Source organism: Bombus huntii, chromosome 12 (assembly GCF_024542735.1).
Source record: "Bombus huntii isolate Logan2020A chromosome 12, iyBomHunt1.1, whole genome shotgun sequence".
Taxonomy (NCBI): Eukaryota; Metazoa; Arthropoda; class Insecta; order Hymenoptera; family Apidae; genus Bombus; species Bombus huntii.
Genome location: NC_066249.1, coordinates 8,670,362 through 8,697,183, shown reverse-complemented (window position 1 = coordinate 8,697,183; position 26,822 = coordinate 8,670,362). Strand labels below are relative to the sequence as shown.

At 35.1% G+C, this 26,822-nt stretch overlaps 5 protein-coding genes across 27 annotated transcripts in view; 3 read left to right on the top strand and 2 right to left on the bottom strand.

Annotated features, from left to right (window-relative positions):
• The window catches only part of LOC126871564 (protein Wnt-7b), a 140,434-nt gene extending 119,483 nt beyond the window's left edge, over nucleotides 1-20,951 (top strand). For both annotated transcript variants that reach the window (XM_050630504.1, XM_050630503.1), the window contains exons 8-10: nucleotides 75-1,296; nucleotides 14,763-15,428; nucleotides 20,845-20,951. In XM_050630504.1, coding sequence (XP_050486461.1) covers nucleotides 75-226 — 152 coding nt within the window. In that variant the 3' untranslated portion in view covers nucleotides 227-1,296; nucleotides 14,763-15,428; nucleotides 20,845-20,951. The remainder of the gene's footprint in view (nucleotides 1-74; nucleotides 1,297-14,762; nucleotides 15,429-20,844) is intronic.
• Nucleotides 1,057-13,162, bottom strand: LOC126871574 (regulator of microtubule dynamics protein 1-like). Of its 3 annotated transcripts, XM_050630538.1 has the most exons (7): nucleotides 12,899-13,162; nucleotides 12,479-12,676; nucleotides 12,171-12,419; nucleotides 11,538-12,069; nucleotides 11,137-11,398; nucleotides 1,491-2,468; nucleotides 1,057-1,247 (listed from the first exon to the last, which is right to left on the bottom strand). In XM_050630538.1, exons 1-4 carry the CDS (start codon nucleotides 12,986-12,988, stop codon nucleotides 11,722-11,724), a joined length of 885 nt encoding a protein of 294 aa, XP_050486495.1. In that variant the 5' UTR covers nucleotides 12,989-13,162; the 3' UTR covers nucleotides 1,057-1,247; nucleotides 1,491-2,468; nucleotides 11,137-11,398; nucleotides 11,538-11,721. The 3 variants fall into 3 exon arrangements, with proteins under 3 accessions (XP_050486495.1, XP_050486496.1, XP_050486497.1); XM_050630539.1 differs by lacking the exons at nucleotides 1,491-2,468; nucleotides 11,137-11,398; XM_050630540.1 differs by lacking the exons at nucleotides 1,057-1,247; nucleotides 1,491-2,468; nucleotides 11,137-11,398 and having other exon boundaries at nucleotides 11,570-12,069; nucleotides 12,755-13,159.
• LOC126871980 (uncharacterized) lies at nucleotides 2,231-3,859 on the top strand. Its single transcript, XM_050631405.1, has 4 exons — nucleotides 2,231-2,307; nucleotides 2,566-2,669; nucleotides 2,802-2,905; nucleotides 3,488-3,859. Exons 1-4 carry the CDS (start codon nucleotides 2,231-2,233, stop codon nucleotides 3,818-3,820), a joined length of 618 nt encoding a protein of 205 aa, XP_050487362.1. The 3' UTR covers nucleotides 3,821-3,859.
• On the bottom strand, nucleotides 11,570-24,281 carry LOC126871573 (regulator of microtubule dynamics protein 1-like). 15 transcript variants are annotated; one of them, XM_050630522.1, is made up of 7 exons: nucleotides 18,203-18,474; nucleotides 17,783-17,980; nucleotides 17,475-17,723; nucleotides 16,842-17,373; nucleotides 16,444-16,724; nucleotides 15,552-15,993; nucleotides 14,545-14,713 (listed from the first exon to the last, which is right to left on the bottom strand). In XM_050630522.1, the coding sequence occupies exons 1-4, from the start codon at nucleotides 18,290-18,292 to the stop codon at nucleotides 17,026-17,028; spliced, it is 885 nt and encodes a 294-aa protein (XP_050486479.1). In that variant the 5' UTR covers nucleotides 18,293-18,474; the 3' UTR covers nucleotides 14,545-14,713; nucleotides 15,552-15,993; nucleotides 16,444-16,724; nucleotides 16,842-17,025. The 15 variants fall into 15 exon arrangements, with proteins under 15 accessions (XP_050486493.1, XP_050486479.1, XP_050486494.1 ...); XM_050630537.1 differs by lacking the exons at nucleotides 15,552-15,993; nucleotides 16,444-16,724 and having other exon boundaries at nucleotides 16,842-16,988; nucleotides 17,328-17,373; nucleotides 18,203-18,479; XM_050630536.1 differs by lacking the exons at nucleotides 14,545-14,713; nucleotides 15,552-15,993; nucleotides 16,444-16,724 and adding an exon at nucleotides 11,570-11,684 and having other exon boundaries at nucleotides 17,328-17,373; nucleotides 18,203-18,479.
• On the top strand, nucleotides 13,266-26,527 carry LOC126871571 (retinol dehydrogenase 13-like). 6 transcript variants are annotated; one of them, XM_050630515.1, is made up of 7 exons: nucleotides 13,266-13,740; nucleotides 24,866-24,874; nucleotides 25,050-25,215; nucleotides 25,295-25,403; nucleotides 25,580-25,894; nucleotides 25,977-26,184; nucleotides 26,277-26,527. In XM_050630515.1, exons 1-7 carry the CDS (start codon nucleotides 13,715-13,717, stop codon nucleotides 26,377-26,379), a joined length of 936 nt encoding a protein of 311 aa, XP_050486472.1. In that variant the 5' UTR covers nucleotides 13,266-13,714; the 3' UTR covers nucleotides 26,380-26,527. The 6 variants fall into 6 exon arrangements, with proteins under 6 accessions (XP_050486472.1, XP_050486470.1, XP_050486471.1 ...); XM_050630513.1 differs by lacking the exon at nucleotides 13,266-13,740 and adding an exon at nucleotides 18,579-19,044; XM_050630514.1 differs by lacking the exon at nucleotides 13,266-13,740 and adding an exon at nucleotides 24,365-24,822 and having other exon boundaries at nucleotides 24,865-24,874.
• Nucleotides 26,528-26,822: the final 295 nt, after the last annotated feature.

Genomic DNA, 26,822 nt, shown 5'->3' with positions numbered 1-26,822 from the left:
AGCTATTTAACGAAAAGCTTCGTAGTTTCCAATATCTTAAATTTAGATGATCGTAAAAACGATTGATGTTTTAGGTACGGACGGATGCGATCTAATGTGCTGTGGTCGCGGCTACAACACACATCAATTCACAAGAACGTGGCAGTGCAGATGCAAATTTCACTGGTGCTGCCGCGTGCATTGTGAAACGTGCACAGAGCGTACCGAGGAGTACACGTGCAAATAAACGTATTTCGAACGTATTGGCGATTTTAACCATGTAAATATATGTAGTAGACATAAGAAATGGCGACGAGAGTTTCTCTACATCGATATATCCGCGAACTTTGTTGCATTTCGTCGGAAATTATTCAACATCGACCTCAACATGCTGTTCCTGTAAAGTTAACGAGCGTAATAACGGTACTCGACAAAGCGTTCCTTTTCCTGCTTAATTTAATCGACTTGTATGCTTAAGACGACGATAGATACACGATTAAATTCAATTTTTCTAAAGCTCTCGTTATTTAATGTGATAGTCGATAGTGCGTAATTGTAGAGACGATATTCACTCTCTATATTCATGATAATAAGCGATAAAATGCGAAAGGTGAATGGCGAACTGTCGAACGTTTAATAAGGGATAGCTTTGAAAAATTCGAAGAGCTTGAGTTACCAGTTTTGAAACGATATAAAAGAAACTGAATGAACCGATTTCATAATATTAATTATACACGAATAATTAAGATAACTTCGATTATTTGTCCAACAACTTATTCAACCATACACGTTGAAAATTGAAGTAATATGTTGAAAATAATAATACGGTTGAAATAAAAAGGAATAAAAATATCTTAAGCAATAGAAAAGGATAAAGATCTAGTTTATTTTATATTCAAATTAATTGTTAAAAAATTTAAATAATTAATGAATCCGAGAGCATCGAAATTGAAATTCAATTTTCGATACTCGCATTGATCAATTACTGCCGCTATTTTCTACAACTTAATTCCATAAGCAAAACTCGTATTAAGGGGGGGGGGGGGCTAAGGTTAATTCGTACAAAAATAAGGCATGTTTTCGTGAATAATTTGTGACGACACAGTTAAACTTTTTTTATTAAAACCAATAGTACGTTAAAGTATGACATTCGAAGAATATTGTATAAAATTTTCACGGAGAAATATTAAAAAATACGGCAATGGCAGTAATTATTCGGACGTGTCTCGGAAAAAAGTAGAATTGCTCATAACTTGGTGCTGGATCATCTGAAATCAAAAAATCAAAGTTCATTCGTTAGGTAACAGTTTTCCCCAGGTAACGCTGGGAGAGTTTTTCGAAATTTCAATTTTTCACTGTTTTGGAACACTTTGAAGGGAAAATTAGCCGCAAATTTTTCAACAAATTTTCGCAAAATCGGCTAATGACAATAAATCATTCTTTCAAGCAGAAGAAAAACAATTAATGCTTTTGAATTATATAGCTACCTCTTGTCCTCTCCCTGAATCTACCTAGAAGGAGTTTACCACTCAACATCGTTACCCTCCGCCAAATACCAACAATAAGAAGCTGTCCCTTGATGATAAAATATATTCAAAGCCAACGATATTTGCAATATAATCATCGGAATAGCTCAAGCGACCGACAACTATATCGATCAAATACTTCTCTGCTGTACTTACTATATACTTAATACGACGACTGTGTAATTAATGCGTAAGAAATAATAAAGCGATGGTAGATGTATCGTTCAATGTTTCAATATATAATTCTGTATAAAGTATATCATTCTTTCGAATATATTTAAGCGGTATATGTACTTCGAATAACTCATAATTATAATATTATCGAACTTCTATGAATGTAAACACAGAACATAAACTACCACCCGAGACGATTATTGCTCTAATAGCCCAGTGGTGATAACCATGTAACCCATATAGAGGTAACACATAAATTATTATTTATTAAAGAGCGTAAATTTAAAAAAAAAAGCAATGTATTCGCTTCCTACTCGACGACTAATAATAAATTAGAATCGCACTTTCCTCCAACTCTGTTGTCATTGTATATTCTCAGAAACATTCTCGGACTTTCCGTAATTAAGAAGGTTTCGCATACCTGCTGCACAATACGTCTGTCCTTTAAACCGTGTTTCATACACCAAACAAATGAACAACTGCTTAGGCTTTACCAGCCTGTTAATAAGGGGGCCCCCTTAAGAGTCTTAACCCAGGCAATGGTGGCAAACATGAAGCGAAATGGCGTCTATATAAGCTCGACAACTAGCTCGGAGATCACATTCCCAATTCGACTATCGAACAGAACGTTTGAAAGTTCTTGACGCTTCGAAGTTCTTGACGTTTGAAAATTCTCGACGTTCGAAAGTTCTTCGTGTTTGGAAGCGCTTCGCGATTGAAAGCGTCCTTATACATCTTCACCACACTTGGAGCAGTAAGTATTTTATTTCCTTCAAATCGTTTCTTCCACTGATTTTTCAAACAATTTGTTTGAAATTATTTATTTTATTTCCTTATTTATTATTTATTTATTTTTTATTTATCTATCTTAATTTTATTTTTCCAGATTCTTCTTCGCATTTGGAAGTACTTCGAGTTCGAAAGTTCTTCACGTTTGGAAGCGCTTCGCGATTGAAAGCGTCCTTATACATCTTCACCACACTTGGAGCAGTAAGTATTTTATTTCCTTCAAATCGTTTCTTCCACTGATTTTTCAAACAATTTGTTTGAAATTATTTATTTTATTTCCTTATTTATTATTTATTTATTTTTTATTTATCTATCTTAATTTTATTTTTCCAGATTCTTCTTCGCATTTGGAAGCACTTCGAGTTCGAAAGTTCTTCACGTTTGGAAGCGCTTCGCGATTGAAAGCGTCCTTATACATCTTCACCACACTTGGAGCAGTAAGTATTTTATTTCCTTCAAATCGTTTCTTCCACTGATTTTTCAAACAATTTGTTTGAAATTATTTATTTTATTTCCTTATTTATTATTTATTTATTTTTTATTTATATATCTTAATTTTATTTTTCCAGATTCTTCTTCGCATTTGGAAGTACTTCAAGTTCGAAAGTTCTTCACGTTTGGAAGCGCTTCGCGATTGAAAGCGTCCTTATACATCTTCACCACACTTGGAGCAGTAAGTATTTTATTTCCTTCAAATCGTTTCTTCCACTGATTTTTCAAACAATTTGTTTGAAATTATTTATTTTATTTCCTTATTTATTATTTATTTATTTTTTATTTATCTATCTTAATTTTATTTTTCCAGATTCTTCTTCGCATTTGGAAGTACTCCGAGTTCGAAAGTTCTTCACGTTTGGAAGCGCTTCGCGATTGAAAGCGTCCTTATACATCTTCACCACACTTGGAGCAGTAAGTATTTTATTTCCTTCAAATCGTTTCTTCCACTGATTTTTCAAACAATTTGTTTGAAATTATTTATTTTATTTGTTTATTTACCTATCTTAATTTTATTTTTCCAGATCGTGCCTTATAACAAAACGATGGGAGAGTGCCCGCTTGGATACAATAGCTTGCACATCAGAAGACAATCTCGTGACAATTTACCACCGAATTACGTTATGGTGAGCTTTATTTGCCCATGTGGTCAATTCATCTCGGAATTTGGCCTGCATCGCTACCTTTTATACCATCTGACGGGAAGGACGGGGCGAAGACCAGGCAACCCTCGAACACGTCCATATCTCCAGTTGCTCAGCAGCTTGCAAGCAGAAGCAATTCAGAGGTTTCCCAGGAATACGAATGAAGATGAAGAAGAAGAAGAAGAAGAAGAAGAATACTCTCCTGATCGCTAAACTAATTAGACTTGGGGACTACTTTATATGGGAACTACTACTTACTTTACTTGGGAACTGTAAATAGATGTTGTGTATAACAGGCTCATCACACATAAGTTGTATTGTACATTATAGTAAATAAATTTTATACTTCTACTTAAAAGATAGATTCTAAATTTTTCTTTATCCCTTCTATCCCTTCAATTCCAATTTATCATATAATAGATTATAACTTCTGTCCAGTTTGTTAAAATTTCTTTAACAACTTCTGCGCTTCCTGTTTAGCATCTCGATCATCTTCGTTCTTTGCAGGATAATCTAGGGCCATTTTTAAATATTTCGTAGCTAGCTCTTTTTGATTTAATTTTAAGTAGGTTTTTCCCAACATTAATAAATTTTGACTATAGAAATTGGGATCAATTTCCTCTGCAGTTTCAAAATATTTTAGAGCTTCCTCGAATGATGAAGATGGCGGTTCTCCAAATATTACAGATGCAATTTTTCTTTGATACCATGTTAAATCAGCAACTTGATAGCACCAAGTACCAAGCATGTACATAAGTGTTGGTTCTTTTGGATTTAGTTCCATTGCTCTCTGCGACATTAAACAAATTCGATACAATTGCTTGACATTGCGTCAGGGAATGAAATATTTATAAGTATATATATATATGTCGGGTTTACATTAGAATTAGGGTTAGGGGCGTGAAACGAATCTTCGTTTGGGTTACACGTTGTCGTTATGCAATAGAGAAGACATTGACTAGTGCAAATACGATTATTATAGAACCGGACAAGTAACCGCGGTAGTTAGGTGCTCGAGATACTAATGACAATGATCCTAGGTTCAATAACGAATCCGCGGTCAACGGGATGACAACAGAACGTACTCACAAAGTCTAAGTCTGAGAATAATCACTGATCGCGAAGGCGTTACTCTTGGATCGATGAGATCGCGAGCGAGAATGCCTTTCCCGTCCCGATGATGCCACACAGGAAAACTATAACGGGGTGTGTCTAAGGATACGAGATCATCGGATTCGTCGAGAAAAGCCTTCGTTCAGAAAGTGTTGCTGCTAATTGGTTAATCTCCATATCGGTGGTTAGAAAAAGATGCTAGCCGCCCTCGAGGGAAAGTTGCTAGTGGGAGACGCCGCTCGTTGAAAAATATGTCTCCCCTATCTTCCCGTAGTTGGGACAAAGACTGTTTGTCTGTTTGAAGGACTTTAGTTAACTAAACCTTAAGATTTATAACGGGCCCTCGGGCTAGCCGAACATGTACTGCGGAGACGCATCGACATCTGGCAATCATCTTACTCGAAGAATAGGGTCTGCACGTGGCGAGCCACGGGACAGAAACCGTTGGAATGTTTACTGTCGCGTGTCGCCACAAATATTTCTTTTAAGGAGAGCTATAGAATTACTTCATACCTTTGTTAGGCAAAGCGTTCATCCCGTGACCGCGGCTACGTTCGGCGACTGACTGTCGCCTCGAGCCCAAGCTCATTATCACAATTCTCGAATAATTACAATCGGGTTGAATAACTACAATTGTTCAATTACAGCTATAGTAGACTCTAGGTTACAATGTTGCGGGGTTATCCAAAATTCCAAAGGCTCCGGTGTTCTTTCATCTCCGACATATATATATATATTAATATATTATCATGAAATATACCAGCATATGTTTCTTAATATTATATGACTCTTTTATTTGTGCTTTTACTCCTTCATAAAGAGTCTTAGAATTAAGAAGAATCGATGCCCATTTGTGTGCAGCCCAATTATCCTCTTTTATCTCAAGTGCTTCAAGTATTAAATCATAAGCTTCGAAAATTAATTTCTTTCCATCCACTTCACTCACAATTTTAGACAATTTATACATTGCTCTACACAAACGCCATATAATTTCAATATCACCGCTATCCTATAAAAATATTCAATTTTATTATCTACATTTATAAGTGATATACATAATGTCATTACTTTATAATTTATTAGAAGGTCATGTATTTCCTGGTATTGTTCTTGCTCGTATAATGCATCGGCTTTTGCTATTAGGACTTCTTTTGTAGTTATGATTGCTTCGTTGTCACCTCTCTTTTTTGTAAGACCCCAAATACCCATAGCAGTGAACGACGATATGGTACATAATTTTGTTGTTAACATGTACTGATTGCTGCTCTAATAATGAAAACTAATTGAATAATTTTGTATAATATATTAAAATTTATAGATCTGTGGCGGCACGGGCCACGGAACTTTTCAACGGCTCCGGATGCAAAGCGCGACGCCGCCAAAGCGCAACACCGACGTGCCCAATGTACCATCGATATCTTCACACTCTTTCCGCCGAATTCTCGGAAGAGCATACACGTGCCAGCACTGGCGGCACATCTAATGAATGCACGCTAGTGGGGGATATCGATGGGCTACGAAGGGAAGAATCTGCGCGATCCGAAACAAAAGCAGAGTCAGTCTGTCTTGCGCCATTAAATGTGTAACTCCTCGGTACTATTTGCATAGCAACGCGTCGAATGATCTCTCGGTGTCTATCGTTATTTGTTAGTTGTTACCTGTTGTCTGTTAAGTGTAATTGTTAGTTGTTAATTGTTAACTCTGATTGTTGATTAGTTCTAATTAAACTATTGTTCGTTAAAAACACCAAGAGTAGTTCCTTACGCACCTATCACCATACCACCTCAAACTGGTGACCCCGACGTGATTTAACGTGACATTTAGTGAAAGAGGTGACCGTGATAGTGCTATCGTTTTTAACCACCGATTTTGAGTGCACCGCGACGATGGAAAGTAATACACAGGGAACCATAGCCAGCCAGGTGATCAGCATGTCTCCACTGCTGCCCACGAACACGGCGGCATGGTTTGCCCTTCTGGAGAGACAATTCGAGGCAGCGCGAATTACGGAAGACACCATTAAGTACGTGACGCTGGCAAAATGCCTCAACGATCAACAGCTCCAGGACGTCGAAGACCTAATGACGAACCCTCCAGACATCGGACGCTACGAGAAATTAAAACATGCGCTCATTCGCAAATTATCCGATACGGACGCGACCCGGATAAAGAAGTTGGTGGAAAGCGAGGAGATGGGAGATAGAAAGCCATCCCAGTTTTACCAACACTTAAAAAAACTCTCCAGCCCCTCCACGCCCGATGATTTTACCCTCACGCTGTGGAGGAACCGATTACCCGCCCGCATCAGGCGTGTCCTCGCGGCAGTCGACGATTCGGACCCAGAAAGGTTATTGCGGCAGGCGGACCTGATCGCTGAAGAATTCACGGAGGATTTTCAGCGCACCGCCCGGGTAACGGCAGTAATGGACCCACCAGCGCAAAACGCTGGAGTATACGAACCAATGGCCGCCGCAATCAACGTGTTGAGCGAGCAAATATCACAGTTGCAGGCACAGATGAACGCGTTGAGCATGATTAATCATCGTCGACCACGATCACGATCACGATCACGATCACGATCACGCTCGCGTTCGCGATACCACCGACGTTCGCGCTCGCGAGATCGGCCACGGCAAGACGGTCTGTGTTTCTATCATGCAAAGTTCGGAGAACGCGCGAGGAGCTGTCGTTTCCCATGCACGTGGAAGTCGGGAAACGAGACCAGCCGTCCGTAGACGCGGCAGACGACGACGGCCTGAGTTCCCGCCGCATCTTCGTTACGGACAAGGGAACGAAGATCTCTTTCCTTGTAGACACCGGCGCCGACATCAGCGTATACCCCCGCAGTAAAATCCATAGGCACGTCAAGAAAAACGCGTACGAACTATTCGCGGCCAACTGGGGGATGCGCATCGCAACGTATGGTACCACTGCGATTGGCCTTAACCTGTCCCTAAGACGAGCCTTCAAGTGGAACTTCGTAATTGCTGACGTTCAAACGCCTATCATAGGCGTAGATTTTTTAAGCCATTATGGATTGCTCGTGGACCCGCGAAACAAACAACTCCTCGACACGACAACCCAATTATCAACAAGGGGATATGCTGCCACGACGGAAGAAATATCCATCAAAACCGTAATCGGCGAATCGGTCTACCATCGACTTTTGGCGGAGTTTCCGGATCTAACTCGTCCACCGGCCTTCGGACGAGAGAAAATCCGACACATTGTGGAACACCATATTGAAACCACACACGGGCCACCCGTCTACAGTAAACCTCGACGTCTCGCACCGGATCGTCTCAAGCAAGTCAAGGCGGATTTCGCAACAATGATCGAGCAAGGAGTGATGCGGCCATCGAAGAGTCCATGGGCATCACCCCTGCATGTCGTCCCAAAGAAGGACGGAAGTCTACGACCATGCGGCGACTATCGTGCGTTGAACGCTCGCACCATACCCGACAGGTACTCCCCACCACATATCGAAGATTTCGCGCAACATCTGTACGGTAAGCGTGTCTACTCAAAAATCGACCTTGTCCGCGCTTACCACCAAATCCCGATCGCGCCAGAAGACGTTAAGAAAACCGCGATCACGACACCTTTCGGACTTTTCGAAGCAACCAACATGATGTTTGGGCTTCGAAACGCCGCGCAAACGTGTCAAAGATTCGTTGAAAATTACCCGTGGTCTGGACTTCGTGTTCGCTTACATAGACGATTTCTTAATCGCATCCGAAACCGAAGAACAACATCGCGAACACCTTCGGATTTTGTTTGAACGCTTAAACGAGTATGGCGTAGTCATCAACCCAGTAAAGTGCGAATTCGGTGTGAACGAAATCACATTCTTGGGACACACCGTAAACGCCGACGGGATAAAGCCGCTAGCCGAACGCGTTGACGCTATTGTAGAAGTACCGCTCCCCGGGACCGTTAAATCACTACGCAGGTACCTCGGTATGATTAATTTCTACCGACGTTTCATACCGGGGGCCGCAAAAATTTTTCAACCCCTAAACGACCTATTAAAAGGAGGAAAAAAGGGCAACGCGCCCATCAAATGGACAGAGCAATCCGAAGCCAGCTTCCGCGAGTCGAAACGCGCCCTCGCTAACGCCACGATGTTAGCGCATCCGATACCTGGCGCACCTGTTAGCCTCGCGGTAGACGCATCCGACTATGCAATAGGAACGGTCCTCCAGCAACGCGTCAACGACTCTTGGCAGCCGTTAGGTTTCCTTACCAAACCGTTGAACTCCGCGCAGCGAAAGTACAGCGCGTACGACCGCGAATTACTCGCTATGTACACTGCGGTAAAGCGATTTCGACACGCCATTGAAGGGAGAAATTTTATAATTTACACCGATCATAAACCCCTTACATATGCGTTCAACCAAGATCCTGATAAGTGTTCGCCGCGACAATTCCGGCAACTAGATTACATCGGACAATTCACTACCGACATAAGATATATCAAGGGGTTAGACAATAATGTTGCCGACGCTCTGTCACGCATCGAAGCGATAGGAAAATAAAATATATTCAAAGCCAACGATATTTACAATATAATCATCGGAATAGCTCAAGCGACCGACAACTATATCGATCAAATATTTCTCTGCTGTACTTACTATATACTTAATACGACGATTGTGTAATTAATGCATAAGAAATAATAAGGCGATGGTAGATGTATCGTTCAATGTTTCAATATGTCGGAGACGAAAGGACGCCGGGGCCCCTCCTAACCTCCTAACATTGTAATCTAGAGTCTACTATAGCCGTAATGAAACAATCGCAGTTATCCAAGCCGATGGTAACTGTTCGGGATTAGCGACGGTGAACTTTGGCTCGGGGCGACAGCCTGCCGCCCAACGTAGCCACGATCAACGGGACGGGCGCTCCGTCTAACAAAGGTGCGGACCGGTGTTATGACCCTCATTAAAGGGGCAAAAATAAATAAGAATCGCACTTTCCTCCAACTCTGTTGTCATTGTATATTCTCAGAAACATTCTCGGACTTTCCATAATTAAGAAGGTTTCGCATACCTGCTGCACAATACGTCTGTCCTTTAAACCGTGTTTCATACACCAAACAAATGAACAACTGCTTAGGCTTTATCAGCCTGTTAATAAGGGGGCCCCCTTAAGAGTCTTAACCCAGGCAATGGTGGCAAACATGAAGCGAAATGGCGTCTATATAAGCTCGACAACTAGCTCGGAGATCACATTCCCAATTCGACTATCGAACAGAACGTTTGAAAGTTCTTGACGCTTCGAAGTTCTTGACGTTTGAAAATTCTCGACGTTCGAAAGTTCTTCGTGTTTGGAAGCGCTTCGCGATTGAAAGCGTCCTTATACATCTTCACCACACTTGGAGCAGTAAGTATTTTATTTCCTTCAAATCGTTTCTTCCACTGATTTTTCAAACAATTTGTTTGAAATTATTTATTTTATTTCCTTATTTATTATTTATTTATTTTTTATTTATCTATCTTAATTTTATTTTTCCAGATTCTTCTTCGCATTTGGAAGTACTTCGAGTTCGAAAGTTCTTCACGTTTGGAAGCGCTTCGCGATTGAAAGCGTCCTTATACATCTTCACCACACTTGGAGCAGTAAGTATTTTATTTCCTTCAAATCGTTTCTTCCACTGATTTTTCAAACAATTTGTTTGAAATTATTTATTTTATTTCCTTATTTATTATTTATTTATTTTTTATTTATCTATCTTAATTTTATTTTTCCAGATTCTTCTTCGCATTTGGAAGTACTTCGAGTTCGAAAGTTCTTCACGTTTGGAAGCGCTTCGCGATTGAAAGCGTCCTTATACATCTTCACCACACTTGGAGCAGTAAGTATTTTATTTCCTTCAAATCGTTTCTTCCACTGATTTTTCAAACAATTTGTTTGAAATTATTTATTTTATTTCCTTATTTATTATTTATTTATTTTTTATTTATATATCTTAATTTTATTTTTCCAGATTCTTCTTCGCATTTGGAAGTACTTCAAGTTCGAAAGTTCTTCACGTTTGGAAGCGCTTCGCGATTGAAAGCGTCCTTATACATCTTCACCACACTTGGAGCAGTAAGTATTTTATTTCCTTCAAATCGTTTCTTCCACTGATTTTTCAAACAATTTGTTTGAAATTATTTATTTTATTTCCTTATTTATTATTTATTTATTTTTTATTTATCTATCTTAATTTTATTTTTCCAGATTCTTCTTCGCATTTGGAAGTACTCCGAGTTCGAAAGTTCTTCACGTTTGGAAGCGCTTCGCGATTGAAAGCGTCCTTATACATCTTCACCACACTTGGAGCAGTAAGTATTTTATTTCCTTCAAATCGTTTCTTCCACTGATTTTTCAAACAATTTGTTTGAAATTATTTATTTTATTTGTTTATTTACCTATCTTAATTTTATTTTTCCAGATCGTGCCTTATAACAAAACGATGGGAGAGTGCCCGCTTGGATACAATAGCTTGCACATCAGAAGACAATCTCGTGACAATTTACCACCGAATTACGTTATGGTGAGCTTTATTTGCCCATGTGGTCAATTCATCTCGGAATTTGGCCTGCATCGCTACCTTTTATACCATCTGACGGGAAGGACGGGGCGAAGACCAGGCAACCCTCGAACACGTCCATATCTCCAGTTGCTCAGCAGCTTGCAAGCAGAAGCAATTCAGAGGTTTCCCAGGAATACGAATGAAGATGAAGAAGAAGAAGAAGAAGAAGAAGAATACTCTCCTGATCGCTAAACTAATTAGACTTGGGGACTACTTTATATGGGAACTACTACTTACTTTACTTGGGAACTGTAAATAGATGTTGTGTATAACAGGCTCATCACACATAAGTTGTATTGTACATTATAGTAAATAAATTTTATACTTCTACTTAAAAGATAGATTCTAAATTTTTCTTTATCCCTTCTATCCCTTCAATTCCAATTTATCATATAATAGATTATAACTTCTGTCCAGTTTGTTAAAATTTCTTTAACAACTTCTGCGCTTCCTGTTTAGCATCTCGATCATCTTCGTTCTTTGCAGGATAATCTAGGGCCATTTTTAAATATTTCGTAGCTAGCTCTTTTTGATTTAATTTTAAGTAGGTTTTTCCCAACATTAATAAATTTTGACTATAGAAATTGGGATCAATTTCCTCTGCAGTTTCAAAATATTTTAGAGCTTCCTCGAATGATGAAGATGGCGGTTCTCCAAATATTACAGATGCAATTTTTCTTTGATACCATGTTAAATCAGCAACTTGATAGCACCAAGTACCAAGCATGTACATAAGTGTTGGTTCTTTTGGATTTAGTTCCATTGCTCTCTGCGACATTAAACATATTCGATACAATTGCTTGACATTGCGTCAGGGAATGAAATATTTATAAGTATATATATATATTAATATATTATCATGAAATATACCAGCATATGTTTCTTAATATTATATGACTCTTTTATTTGTGCTTTTACTCCTTCATAAAGAGTCTTAGAATTAAGAAGAATCGATGCCCATTTGTGTGCAGCCCAATTATCCTCTTTTATCTCAAGTGCTTCAAGTATTAAATCATAAGCTTCGAAAATTAATTTCTTTCCATCCACTTCACTCACAATTTTAGACAATTTATACATTGCTCTACACAAACGCCATATAATTTCAATATCACCGCTATCCTATAAAAATATTCAATTTTATTATCTACATTTATAAGTGATATACATAATGTCATTACTTTATAATTTATTAGAAGGTCATGTATTTCCTGGTATTGTTCTTGCTCGTATAATGCATCGGCTTTTGCTATTAGGACTTCTTTTGTAGTTATGATTGCTTCGTTGTCACCTCTCTTTTTTGTAAGACCCCAAATACCCATAGCAGTGAACGACGATATGGTACATAATTTTGTTGTTAACATGTACTGATTGCTGCTCTAATAATGAAAACTAATTGAATAATTTTGTATAATATATTAAAATTTATAGATCATTAATATTAACATTACACTTACAATTTGCAAGCGGTCAGGTTATCAAGTTAAAGCTAATATCGACTAAAATTAGAAAATTTCTCTGGTTGCAACGAAGTTTAAAAATCTTATGCAATAATAGAAAAGTAATAAAAAATAAAATCGTGCTTAGATATAATTCCAAACCTTTCGTGAGGATTGAAATCTTCTATGAATAAGCGTTCTTTGTAATACTTTTATATCTCTGATAACGAATAACGCTCTCCGTAACGACATATTAAATTATAGTATTTACAGAAAAAAATAAAAATTTTGTACAATATACAACGTGTTCAGATTTGATTAATTATGACAGATGTAATTCTGACAGCAAAATTAGAAAATTCCACGTCAGATGAGAATCGAATAAAGTACACAAACATTAACAGCATTGACAGATTCGATACTGAAAACTCGATATTTTCAATTCGATTTATCGTAAAGATGTTGTGTGCGCGCGTGCGTGTGTGTCTTCATCTATTTTCTGTTACTGTCTGATACGATCAAATACGATCAAATACGATCAATTATATAAAATATAAAGTATAGAATTTTGTATTTGCGATAAATACATTACACGTTTCTGAGTATTAAATTTCGCTCTTTATTTTGGATCATCCAATATCCATGACTTGACATGTATTCGAAACAGAATCCGAATTAATTATGATGAATTATGATTAATTATGATTAAAATAATATAAATTAACAATGACAATAAACTAAGAAAAATTATAATATATAGAAATGGACTATTGCATTTTAATCAATATTATCAAAATCTATTGTATATTTGTTTCATGATTGAATTGTTACAAATTCAGTTATGCCGTTTACATTGTATATTACTTGAAGGAAAAAACAAATCGTACAATGTTTTACTAAATTATTGATAATTAATGCTATTGATTATTTCTAAAAAATTGCCGTTAATTATTGGTGCAGTTTTATTTATTTAGAAAAATGTTTGCGGCTGTTTCAAAACCTTATAAAATTAATGATCATTTTTTTAGACACGCCGTGACATAGTAGTAGAAAGTAGCAATAAATATGTTTATTGTAGACCATGTGATCTAGCATCTCAAAAAAGTATTAGGGATTTTGCAGAGCAATTTAAGAAAGGTATATACCATATCCTATGTTAGAGTATGAAATGAAATGAAGTAACATAGCTTTGTTATATGTATAAAGTGTTCATCTATTTTTGAATACTAAATTGGGAAGAAATTCTTCCTGAACTTATTATATCTAAATCAATAGGTCTATAGCATAATTTGTATTATCTGTTTCCATTGTAGAACACAAGAAAAGAAAGCTTCACATTCTTATAAATAATGCAGGAGTAATGAGATGTCCTAAGATGTATACCCAAGAAGGAATTGAATTGCAATTTGGTGTGAATCATATAGGACACTTTTTACTAACAAATTTATTGTTAGACACTTTAAAAGATTCTGCACCATCAAGGATTGTAAATGTTTCAAGTAGTGCACACAAGCGTGGCAAAATTAAATTCGACGATTTGAATAATGAGAAAACCTATGAGCCTGGCGAAGCATATGCACAGAGCAAATTAGCTAATATTCTATTTACAAAGGAATTGGCAAATAAATTGAAAGGTTTTGTCATTTTAACAGAAAATAAAATTTATTTTTGAATAAATAATACAATCGATAAAGCATTATTTTTTATGTCATATAGGAACTGGTGTTACAGTGAATGCCGTCCATCCTGGTATAGTACGAACAGAAATAACGCGATATGTGGGAATTTATCAAAACTTTTTAGGTAGATTGGCTGTAGATACTCTTTATTAAAACCAATAGTACATTAAAGTATGACATTCGAAGAATATTGTATAAAATTTTCACGGAGAAATATTAAAAAATACGGCAATGGCAGTAATTATTCGGACGTGTCTCGGAAAAAAGTAGAATTGCTCATAACTTGGTGCTGCATCATCTGAAATCAAAAACTCAAAGTTCATTCGTTAGGTAACAGTTTTCCCCAGGTAACGCTGGGAGGGTTTTTCGAAATTTCAATTTTTCACTTTTTTGGAACACTTTGAAGGGAAAATTAGCCGCAAATTTTTCAACAAATTTTCGCAAAATCAGCTAATGACAATAAATCATTCTTTCAAGCAGAAGGAAAACGGGAACTATTAATGCTTTTGAATTATATAGCTACCTCTTGTCCTCTCCCTGAACCTACCTAGAAGGAGTTTACCACTCGTCATCGTAACCCTCCGCCAAATACCAACAATAAGAAGCTGTCCCTTGATGATAAAATATATTCAAAGCCAACGATATTTACAATATAATCATCGGAATAGCTCAAGCGATCGACAACTATATCGATCAAATATTTCTCTGCTGTACTTACTATATACTTAATACGACGATTGTGTAATTAATGCATAAGAAATAATAAGGCGATGGTAGATGTATCGTTCAATGTTTCAATATGTCGGAGACGAAAGGACGCCGGGGCCCCTCCTAACCTCCTAACATTGTAATCTAGAGTCTACTATAGCCGTAATGAAACAATCGCAGTTATCCAAGCCGATGGTAACTGTTCGGGATTAGCGACGGTGAACTTTGGCTCGGGACGACAGCCTGCCGCCCAACGTAGCCACGGTCAACGGGACGGGCGCTCCGTCTAACAAAGGTGCGGACCGGTGTAATGACCCTCATTAAAGGGGCAAAAATAAATAAGAATCGCACTTTCCTCCAACTCTGTTGTCATTGCATATTCTCAGAAACATTCTCGGACTTTCCATAATTAAGAAGGTTTCGCATACCTGCTGCACAATACGTCTGTCCTTTAAACCGTGTTTCATACACCAAACAAATGAACAACTGCTTAGGCTTTATCAGCCTGGTAATAAGGGGGCCCCCTTAAGAGTCTTAACCCAGGCAATGGTGGCAAACATGAAGCGAAATGGCGTCTATATAAGCTCGACAACTAGCTCGGAGATCACATTCCCAATTCGACTATCGAACAGAACGTTTGAAAGTTCTTGACGCTTCGAAGTTCTTGACGTTTGAAAATTCTCGACGTTCGAAAGTTCTTCGTGTTTGGAAGCGCTTCGCGATTGAAAGCGTCCTTATACATCTTCACCACACTTGGAGCAGTAAGTATTTTATTTCCTTCAAATCGTTTCTTCCACTGATTTTTCAAACAATTTGTTTGAAATTATTTATTTTATTTCCTTATTTATTATTTATTTATTTTTTATTTATCTATCTTAATTTTATTTTTCCAGATTCTTCTTCGCATTTGGAAGTACTTCGAGTTCGAAAGTTCTTCACGTTTGGAAGCGCTTCGCGATTGAAAGCGTCCTTATACATCTTCACCACACTTGGAGCAGTAAGTATTTTATTTCCTTCAAATCGTTTCTTCCACTGATTTTTCAAACAATTTGTTTGAAATTATTTATTTTATTTCCTTATTTATTATTTATTTATTTTTTATTTATCTATCTTAATTTTATTTTTCCAGATTCTTCTTCGCATTTGGAAGTACTTCGAGTTCGAAAGTTCTTCACGTTTGGAAGCGCTTCGCGATTGAAAGCGTCCTTATACATCTTCACCACACTTGGAGCAGTAAGTATTTTATTTCCTTCAAATCGTTTCTTCCACTGATTTTTCAAACAATTTGTTTGAAATTATTTATTTTATTTGTTTATTTACCTATCTTAATTTTATTTTTCCAGATTGTGCCTTATAACAAAACGATGGGAGAGTGCCCGCTTGGTTACAATAGCTTGCACATCAGAACACAATCTCCAGACAGTTTACCACCGAATTACGTTATGGTGAGCTTTATTTGCCCATGTGGTCAATTCATCTCGGAATTTGGCCTGCATCGCTACCTTTTATACCATCTGACGGGAAGGACGGGACGAAGATCAGGCAGCCCAGCAGCACGTCCATATCTCCAGTTGCTCACCAGGTTGCAAGCAGAAGCAATCCTGGGGCGTCCCAGGAATACGAATGAAGATGAACAAGAAGAAGAAGAAGAAGAATACTCTCCTGATCGCTAAACTAATTAGACTTGGGGACTACTTTATATGGGAACTACTACTTACTTTACTTGGGAACTGTAAATAGATGTTGTGTATAACAGGCTCATCACACATAAGTTGTATTGTACATTATAGTAAATAAATTTTATACTTCTACTTAAAAGATAGATTCTAAATTTTTCTTTATCCCTTCTATCCCTTCAATTCCAATTTATCATATAATAGATTATAACTTCTGTCCAGTTTGTTAAAATTTCTTTAACAACTTCTGCGCTTCCTGTTTAGCATCTCGATCATCTTCGTTCTTTGCAGGATAATCAAGGGCCATTTTTAAATATTTCGTAGCTAGCTCTTTTTGATTTAATTTTAAGTAGGTTTTTCCCAACATTAATAAATTTTGACTATAGAAATTGGGATCAATTTCCTCTGCAGTTTCAAAATATTTTAGAGCTTCCTCGAATGATGAAGATGGCGGTTCTCCAAATATTACAGATGCAATTTTTCTTTGATACCATGTTAAATCAGCAACTTGATAGCACCAAGTACCAAGCATGTACATAAGTGTTGGTTCTTTTGGATTTAGTTCCATTGCTCTCTGCGACATTAAACATATTCGATACAATTGCTTGACATTGCGTCAGGGAATGAAATATTTATAAGTATATATATATATTAATATATTATCATGAAATATACCAGCATATGTTTCTTAATATTATATGACTCTTTTATTTGTGCTTTTACTCCTTCATAAAGAGTCTTAGAATTAAGAAGAATCGATGCCCATTTGTGTGCAGCCCAATTATCCTCTTTTATCTCAAGTGCTTCAAGTATTAAATCATAAGCTTCGAAAATTAATTTCTTTCCATCCACTTCACTCACAATTTTAGACAATTTATACATTGCTCTACACAAACGCCATATAATTTCAATATCACCGCTATCCTATAAAAATATTCAATTTTATTATCTACATTTATAAGTGATATACATAATGTCATTACTTTATAATTTATTAGAAGGTCATGTATTTCCTGGTATTGTTCTTGCTCGTATAATGCATCGGCTTTTGCTATTAGGACTTCTTTTGTAGTTATGATTGCTTCGTTGTCACCTCTCTTTTTTGTAAGACCCCAAATACCCATAGCAGTGAACGACGATATGGTACATAATTTTGTTGTTAACATGTACTGATTGCTGCTCTAATAATGAAAACTAATTGAATAATTTTGTATAATATATTAAAATTTATAGATCATTAATATTAACATTACACTTACAATTTGCAAGCGGTCAGGTTATCAAGTTAAAGCTAATATCGACTAAAATTAGAAAATTTCTCTGGTTGCAACGAAGTTTAAAAATCTTATGCAATAATAGAAAAGTAATAAAAAATAAAATCGTGCTTAGATATAATTCCAAACCTTTCGTGAGGATTGAAATCTTCTATGAATAAGCGTTCTTTGTAATACTTTTATATCTCTGATAACGAATAACGCTCTCCGTAACGACATATTAAATTATAGTATTTACAGAAAAAAATAAAAATTTTGTACAATATACAACGTGTTCAGATTTGATTAATTATGACAGATGTAATTCTGACAGCAAAATTAGAAAATTCCACGTCAGATGAGAATCGAATAAAGTACACAAACATTAACAGCATTGACAGATTCGATACTGAAAACTCGATATTTTCAATTCGATTTATCGTAAAGATGTTGTGTGCGCGCGTGCGTGTGTGTCTTCATCTATTTTCTGTTACTGTCTGATACGATCAAATACGATCAAATACGATCAATTATATAAAATATAAAGTATAGAATTTTGTATTTGCGATAAATACATTACACGTTTCTGAGTATTAAATTTCGCTCTTTATTTTGGATCATCCAATATCCATGACTTGACATGTATTCGAAACAGAATCCGAATTAATTATGATGAATTATGATTAATTATGATTAAAATAATATAAATTAACAATGACAATAAACTAAGAAAAATTATAATATATAGAAATGGACTATTGCATTTTAATCAATATTATCAAAATCTATTGTATATTTGTTTCATGATTGAATTGTTACAAATTCAGTTATGCCGTTTACATTGTATATTACTTGAAGGAAAAAACAAATCGTACAATGTTTTACTAAATTATTGATAATTAATGCTATTGATTATTTCTAAAAAATTGCCGTTAATTATTGGTGCAGTTTTATTTATTTAGAAAAATGTTTGCGGCTGTTTCAAAACCTTATAAAATTAATGATCATTTTTTTAGACACGCCGTGACATAGTAGTAGAAAGTAGCAATAAATATGTTTATTGTAGACCATGTGATCTAGCATCTCAAAAAAGTATTAGGGATTTTGCAGAGCAATTTAAGAAAGGTATATACCATATCCTATGTTAGAGTATGAAATGAAATGAAGTAACATAGCTTTGTTATATGTATAAAGTGTTCATCTATTTTTGAATACTAAATTGGGAAGAAATTCTTCCTGAACTTATTATATCTAAATCAATAGGTCTATAGCATAATTTGTATTATCTGTTTCCATTGTAGAACACAAGAAAAGAAAGCTTCACATTCTTATAAATAATGCAGGAGTAATGAGATGTCCTAAGATGTATACCCAAGAAGGAATTGAATTGCAATTTGGTGTGAATCATATAGGACACTTTTTACTAACAAATTTATTGTTAGACACTTTAAAAGATTCTGCACCATCAAGGATTGTAAATGTTTCAAGTAGTGCACACAAGCGTGGCAAAATTAAATTCGACGATTTGAATAATGAGAAAACCTATGAGCCTGGCGAAGCATATGCACAGAGCAAATTAGCTAATATTCTATTTACAAAGGAATTGGCAAATAAATTGAAAGGTTTTGTCATTTTAACAGAAAATAAAATTTATTTTTGAATAAATAATACAATCGATAAAGCATTATTTTTTATGTCATATAGGAACTGGTGTTACAGTGAATGCCGTCCATCCTGGTATAGTACGAACAGAAATAACGCGATATGTGGGAATTTATCAAAACTTTTTAGGTAGATTGGCTGTAGATACTCTTTATTAAAACCAATAGTACATTAAAGTATGACATTCGAAGAATATTGTATAAAATTTTCACGGAGAAATATTAAAAAATACGGCAATGGCAGTAATTATTCGGACGTGTCTCGGAAAAAAGTAGAATTGCTCATAACTTGGTGCTGCATCATCTGAAATCAAAAACTCAAAGTTCATTCGTTAGGTAACAGTTTTCCCCAGGTAACGCTGGGAGGGTTTTTCGAAATTTCAATTTTTCACTTTTTTGGAACACTTTGAAGGGAAAATTAGCCGCAAATTTTTCAACAAATTTTCGCAAAATCAGCTAATGACAATAAATCATTCTTTCAAGCAGAAGGAAAACGGGAACTATTAATGCTTTTGAATTATATAGCTACCTCTTGTCCTCTCCCTGAACCTACCTAGAAGGAGTTTACCACTCGTCATCGTAACCCTCCGCCAAATACCAACAATAAGAAGCTGTCCCTTGATGATAAAATATATTCAAAGCCAACGATATTTACAATATAATCATCGGAATAGCTCAAGCGATCGACAACTATATCGATCAAATATTTCTCTGCTGTACTTACTATATACTTAATACGACGATTGTGTAATTAATGCATAAGAAATAATAAGGCGATGGTAGATGTATCGTTCAATGTTTCAATATGTCGGAGACGAAAGGACGCCGGGGCCCCTCCTAACCTCCTAACATTGTAATCTAGAGTCTACTATAGCCGTAATGAAACAATCGCAGTTATCCAAGCCGATGGTAACTGTTCGGGATTAGCGACGGTGAACTTTGGCTCGGGACGACAGCCTGCCGCCCAACGTAGCCACGGTCAACGGGACGGGCGCTCTGTCTAACAAAGGTGCGGACCGGTGTAATGACCCTCATTAAAGGGGCAAAAATAAATAAGAATCGCACTTTCCTCCAACTCTGTTGTCATTGCATATTCTCAGAAACATTCTCGGACTTTCCATAATTAAGAAGGTTTCGCATACCTGCTGCACAATACGTCTGTCCTTTAAACCGTGTTTCATACACCAAACAAATGAACAACTGCTTAGGCTTTATCAGCCTGGTAATAAGGGGGCCCCCTTAAGAGTCTTAACCCAGGCAATGGTGGCAAACATGAAGCGAAATGGCGTCTATATAAGCTCGACAACTAGCTCGGAGATCACATTCCCAATTCGACTATCGAACAGAACGTTTGAAAGTTCTTGACGCTTCGAAGTTCTTGACGTTTGAAAATTCTCGACGTTCGAAAGTTCTTCGTGTTTGGAAGCGCTTCGCGATTGAAAGCGTCCTTATACATCTTCACCACACTTGGAGCAGTAAGTATTTTATTTCCTTCAAATCGTTTCTTCCACTGATTTTTCAAACAATTTGTTTGAAATTATTTATTTTATTTCCTTATTTATTATTTATTTATTTTTTATTTATCTATCTTAATTTTATTTTTCCAGATTCTTCTTCGCATTTGGAAGTACTTCGAGTTCGAAAGTTCTTCACGTTTGGAAGCGCTTCGCGATTGAAAGCGTCCTTATACATCTTCACCACACTTGGAGCAGTAAGTATTTTATTTCCTTCAAATCGTTTCTTCCACTGATTTTTCAAACAATTTGTTTGAAATTATTTATTTTATTTCCTTATTTATTATTTATTTATTTTTTATTTATCTATCTTAATTTTATTTTTCCAGATTCTTCTTCGCATTTGGAAGTACTTCGAGTTCGAAAGTTCTTCACGTTTGGAAGCGCTTCGCGATTGAAAGCGTCCTTATACATCTTCACCACACTTGGAGCAGTAAGTATTTTATTTCCTTCAAATCGTTTCTTCCACTGATTTTTCAAACAATTTGTTTGAAATTATTTATTTTATTTCCTTATTTATTATTTATTTATTTTTTATTTATCTATCTTAATTTTATTTTTCCAGATTCTTCTTCGCATTTGGAAGTACTTCGAGTTCGAAAGTTCTTCACGTTTGGAAGCGCTTCGCGATTGAAAGCGTCCTTATACATCTTCACCACACTTGGAGCAGTAAGTATTTTATTTCCTTCAAATCGTTTCTTCCACTGATTTTTCAAACAATTTGTTTGAAATTATTTATTTTATTTCCTTATTTATTATTTATTTATTTTTTATTTATCTATCTTAATTTTATTTTTCCAGATTCTTCTTCGCATTTGGAAGTACTCCGAGTTCGAAAGTTCTTCACGTTTGGAAGCGCTTCGCGATTGAAAGCGTCCTTATACATCTTCACCACACTTGGAGCAGTAAGTATTTTATTTCCTTCAAATCGTTTCTTCCACTGATTTTTCAAACAATTTGTTTGAAATTATTTATTTTATTTGTTTATTTACCTATCTTAATTTTATTTTTCCAGATCGTGCCTTATAACAAAACGATGGGAGAGTGCCCGCTTGGATACAATAGCTTGCACATCAGAAGACAATCTCGTGACAATTTACCACCGAATTACGTTATGGTGAGCTTTATTTGCCCATGTGGTCAATTCATCTCGGAATTTGGCCTGCATCGCTACCTTTTATACCATCTGACGGGAAGGACGGGGCGAAGACCAGGCAACCCTCGAACACGTCCATATCTCCAGTTGCTCAGCAGCTTGCAAGCAGAAGCAATTCAGAGGTTTCCCAGGAATACGAATGAAGATGAAGAAGAAGAAGAAGAAGAAGAAGAATACTCTCCTGATCGCTAAACTAATTAGACTTGGGGACTACTTTATATGGGAACTACTACTTACTTTACTTGGGAACTGTAAATAGATGTTGTGTATAACAGGCTCATCACACATAAGTTGTATTGTACATTATAGTAAATAAATTTTATGCTTCTACTTAAAAGATAGATTCTAAATTTTTCTTTATCCCTTCTATCCCTTCAATTCCAATTTATCATATAATAGATTATAACTTCTGTCCAGTTTGTTAAAATTTCTTTAACAACTTCTGCGCTTCCTGTTTAGCATCTCGATCATCTTCGTTCTTTGCAGGATAATCAAGGGCCATTTTTAAATATTTCGTAGCTAGCTCTTTTTGATTTAATTTTAAGTAGGTTTTTCCCAACATTAATAAATTTTGACTATAGAAATTGGGATCAATTTCCTCTGCAGTTTCAAAATATTTTAGAGCTTCCTCGAATGATGAAGATGGCGGTTCTCCAAATATTACAGATGCAATTTTTCTTTGATACCATGTTAAATCAGCAACTTGATAGCACCAAGTACCAAGCATGTACATAAGTGTTGGTTCTTTTGGATTTAGTTCCATTGCTCTCTGCGACATTAAACATATTCGATACAATTGCTTGACATTGCGTCAGGGAATGAAATATTTATATGTATATATATATATTAATATATTATCATGAAATATACCAGCATATGTTTCTTAATATTATATGACTCTTTTATTTGTGCTTTTACTCCTTCATAAAGAGTCTTAGAATTAAGAAGAATCGATGCCCATTTGTGTGCAGCCCAATTATCCTCTTTTATCTCAAGTGCTTCAAGTATTAAATCATAAGCTTCGAAAATTAATTTCTTTCCATCCACTTCACTCACAATTTTAGACAATTTATACATTGCTCTACACAAACGCCATATAATTTCAATATCACCGCTATCCTATAAAAATATTCAATTTTATTATCTACATTTATAAGTGATATACATAATGTCATTACTTTATAATTTATTAGAAGGTCATGTATTTCCTGGTATTGTTCTTGCTCGTATAATGCATCGGCTTTTGCTATTAGGACTTCTTTTGTAGTTATGATTGCTTCGTTGTCACCTCTCTTTTTTGTAAGACCCCAAATACCCATAGCAGTGAACGACGATATGGTACATAATTTTGTTGTTAACATGTACTGATTGCTGCTCTAATAATGAAAACTAATTGAATAATTTTGTATAATATATTAAAATTTATAGATCATTAATATTAACATTACACTTACAATTTGCAAGCGGTCAGGTTATCAAGTTAAAGCTAATATCGACTAAAATTAGAAAATTTCTCTGGTTGCAACGAAGTTTAAAAATCTTATGCAATAATAGAAAAGTAATAAAAAATAAAATCGTGCTTAGATATAATTCCAAACCTTTCGTGAGGATTGAAATCTTCTATGAATAAGCGTTCTTTGTAATACTTTTATATCTCTGATAACGAATAACGCTCTCCGTAACGACATATTAAATTATAGTATTTACAGAAAAAAATAAAAATTTTGTACAATATACAACGTGTTCAGATTTGATTAATTATGACAGATGTAATTCTGACAGCAAAATTAGAAAATTCCACGTCAGATGAGAATCGAATAAAGTACACAAACATTAACAGCATTGACAGATTCGATACTGAAAACTCGATATTTTCAATTCGATTTATCGTAAAGATGTTGTGTGCGCGCGTGCGTGTGTGTCTTCATCTATTTTCTGTTACTGTCTGATACGATCAAATACGATCAAATACGATCAATTATATAAAATATAAAGTATAGAATTTTGTATTTGCGATAAATACATTACACGTTTCTGAGTATTAAATTTCGCTCTTTATTTTGGATCATCCAATATCCATGACTTGACATGTATTCGAAACAGAATCCGAATTAATTATGATGAATTATGATTAATTATGATTAAAATAATATAAATTAACAATGACAATAAACTAAGAAAAATTATAATATATAGAAATGGACTATTGCATTTTAATCAATATTATCAAAATCTATTGTATATTTGTTTCATGATTGAATTGTTACAAATTCAGTTATGCCGTTTACATTGTATATTACTTGAAGGAAAAAACAAATCGTACAATGTTTTACTAAATTATTGATAATTAATGCTATTGATTATTTCTAAAAAATTGCCGTTAATTATTGGTGCAGTTTTATTTATTTAGAAAAATGTTTGCGGCTGTTTCAAAACCTTTTTATATATATTCAGCCGGTATAACCATCATTGGCGGAGGTTACATACTTAGGTAATGTCTCTATAGTTTGCAAAAAGATTATTCTTTTATACTACGTTTTTATTATAGAATAACATGATTGCTCATTCTTTGTTTATTCGTAAAATATAAATCAATATGTAAGTGATCCTATTTAAACGTGAAATTATATTTTACTTTACTTATTATTCATTTCTTTGTTTTGCAGAGATTATCTTAGTGGAGAATTATATGAGAATGATAAAAAATTAACTGACAAAGTAATTATTGTAACAGGAGCAAATACTGGAATTGGTAAAGAAATAGCTCGTGATTTAGCTAAACGAGAGGCTAAAGTTATAATGGCTTGTAGAGATATGGAAAAATGTGAAAATGTATTTTTAAAAAATGATTTATATCATATTAAGAGTAATATTAAAATGTGAGATATAAAATTAATGATCATTTTTTTAGACACGCCGTGACATAGTAGTAGAAAGTAGGAATAAATATGTTTATTGTAGACCATGTGATCTAGCATCTCAAAAAAGTATTAGGGATTTTGCAGAGCAATTTAAGAAAGGTATATACCATATCCTATGTTAGAGTATGAAATGAAATGAAGTAACATAGCTTTGTTATATGTATAAAGTGTTCATCTATTTTTGAATACTAAATTGGGAAGAAATTCTTCCTGAACTTATTATATCTAAATCAATAGGTCTATAGCATAATTTGTATTATCTGTTTCCATTGTAGAACACAAGAAGCTTCATATTCTTATAAATAATGCAGGAGTAATGAGATGTCCTAAGATGTATACCCAAGAAGGAATCGAATTGCAATTTGGTGTGAATCATATAGGACACTTTTTACTAACAAATTTATTGTTAGACACTTTAAAAGATTCTGCACCATCAAGGATTGTAAATGTTTCAAGTAGTGCACACAAGCGTGGCAAAATTAAATTCGACGATTTGAATAATGAGAAAACCTATGAGCCTGGCGAAGCATATGCACAGAGCAAATTAGCTAATATTCTATTTACAAAGGAATTGGCAAATAAATTGAAAGGTTTTGTCATTTTAACAGAAAATAAAATTTATTTTTGAATAAATAATACAATCGATAAAGCATTATTTTTTATGTCATATAGGAACTGGTGTTACAGTGAATGCCGTCCATCCTGGTATAGTACGAACAGAAATAACGCGATATATGGGAATTTATCAAAACTTTTTAGGTAGATTGGCTGTAGATACACTTACGTGGTTATTTATGAAAACACCTATAAAGGGAGCGCAATCTGTTTTATTTGCTGCATTAGATCCGTCTTTGGATGATGTAACTGGAGAATATTTCATGTAAGTTTCAGTAAAATTTTAGCAAATTTGAATATAACAGACCCAATATATAATGCTATGTTAAAATATATTGTTACATATTCTTGTTATAGTAATAATAAAGTAGCAGAAGTTTCGAATGAAGCAAAAAATGATAGAGTTGTAAAATGGCTGTGGGCAGTCAGTGAAAAATGGGCTAAATTGGATTCTGTATAAACTAGTGTAAATACAAGAAATTTTGTTAAAATTAATACTGGTAAGATCGTTTTCCTTCATTCTCTAAGTGATGTCAAAAAAGTTATGACAATTACTTAATAGAAGTATTATTTATGCCACACAATTAATAAACGAAATCTCGATAGGATATTTTTTGTATTAATCCTGCTGCGGCCCTTGAATTTATATACTTTAATCTCATTCTGATGTCAACAAACAAGAATACTTTTATGTATGAAATTAATACGAAAAATCGTATATCAATAGAAATTGTTTTATATTTTTCTTAATCTTGAAACATCTCTTAGTGACAGAAAAACACACGGTTGGATCGAAAGCGACCGTTACTTTATCGATAGAGTAATAGCTTCGTCCATTGCCTCATGTATACGTTATCATCATTCATTAAATCAGACCAAATCAATCATTCATTTCTAAAGGTA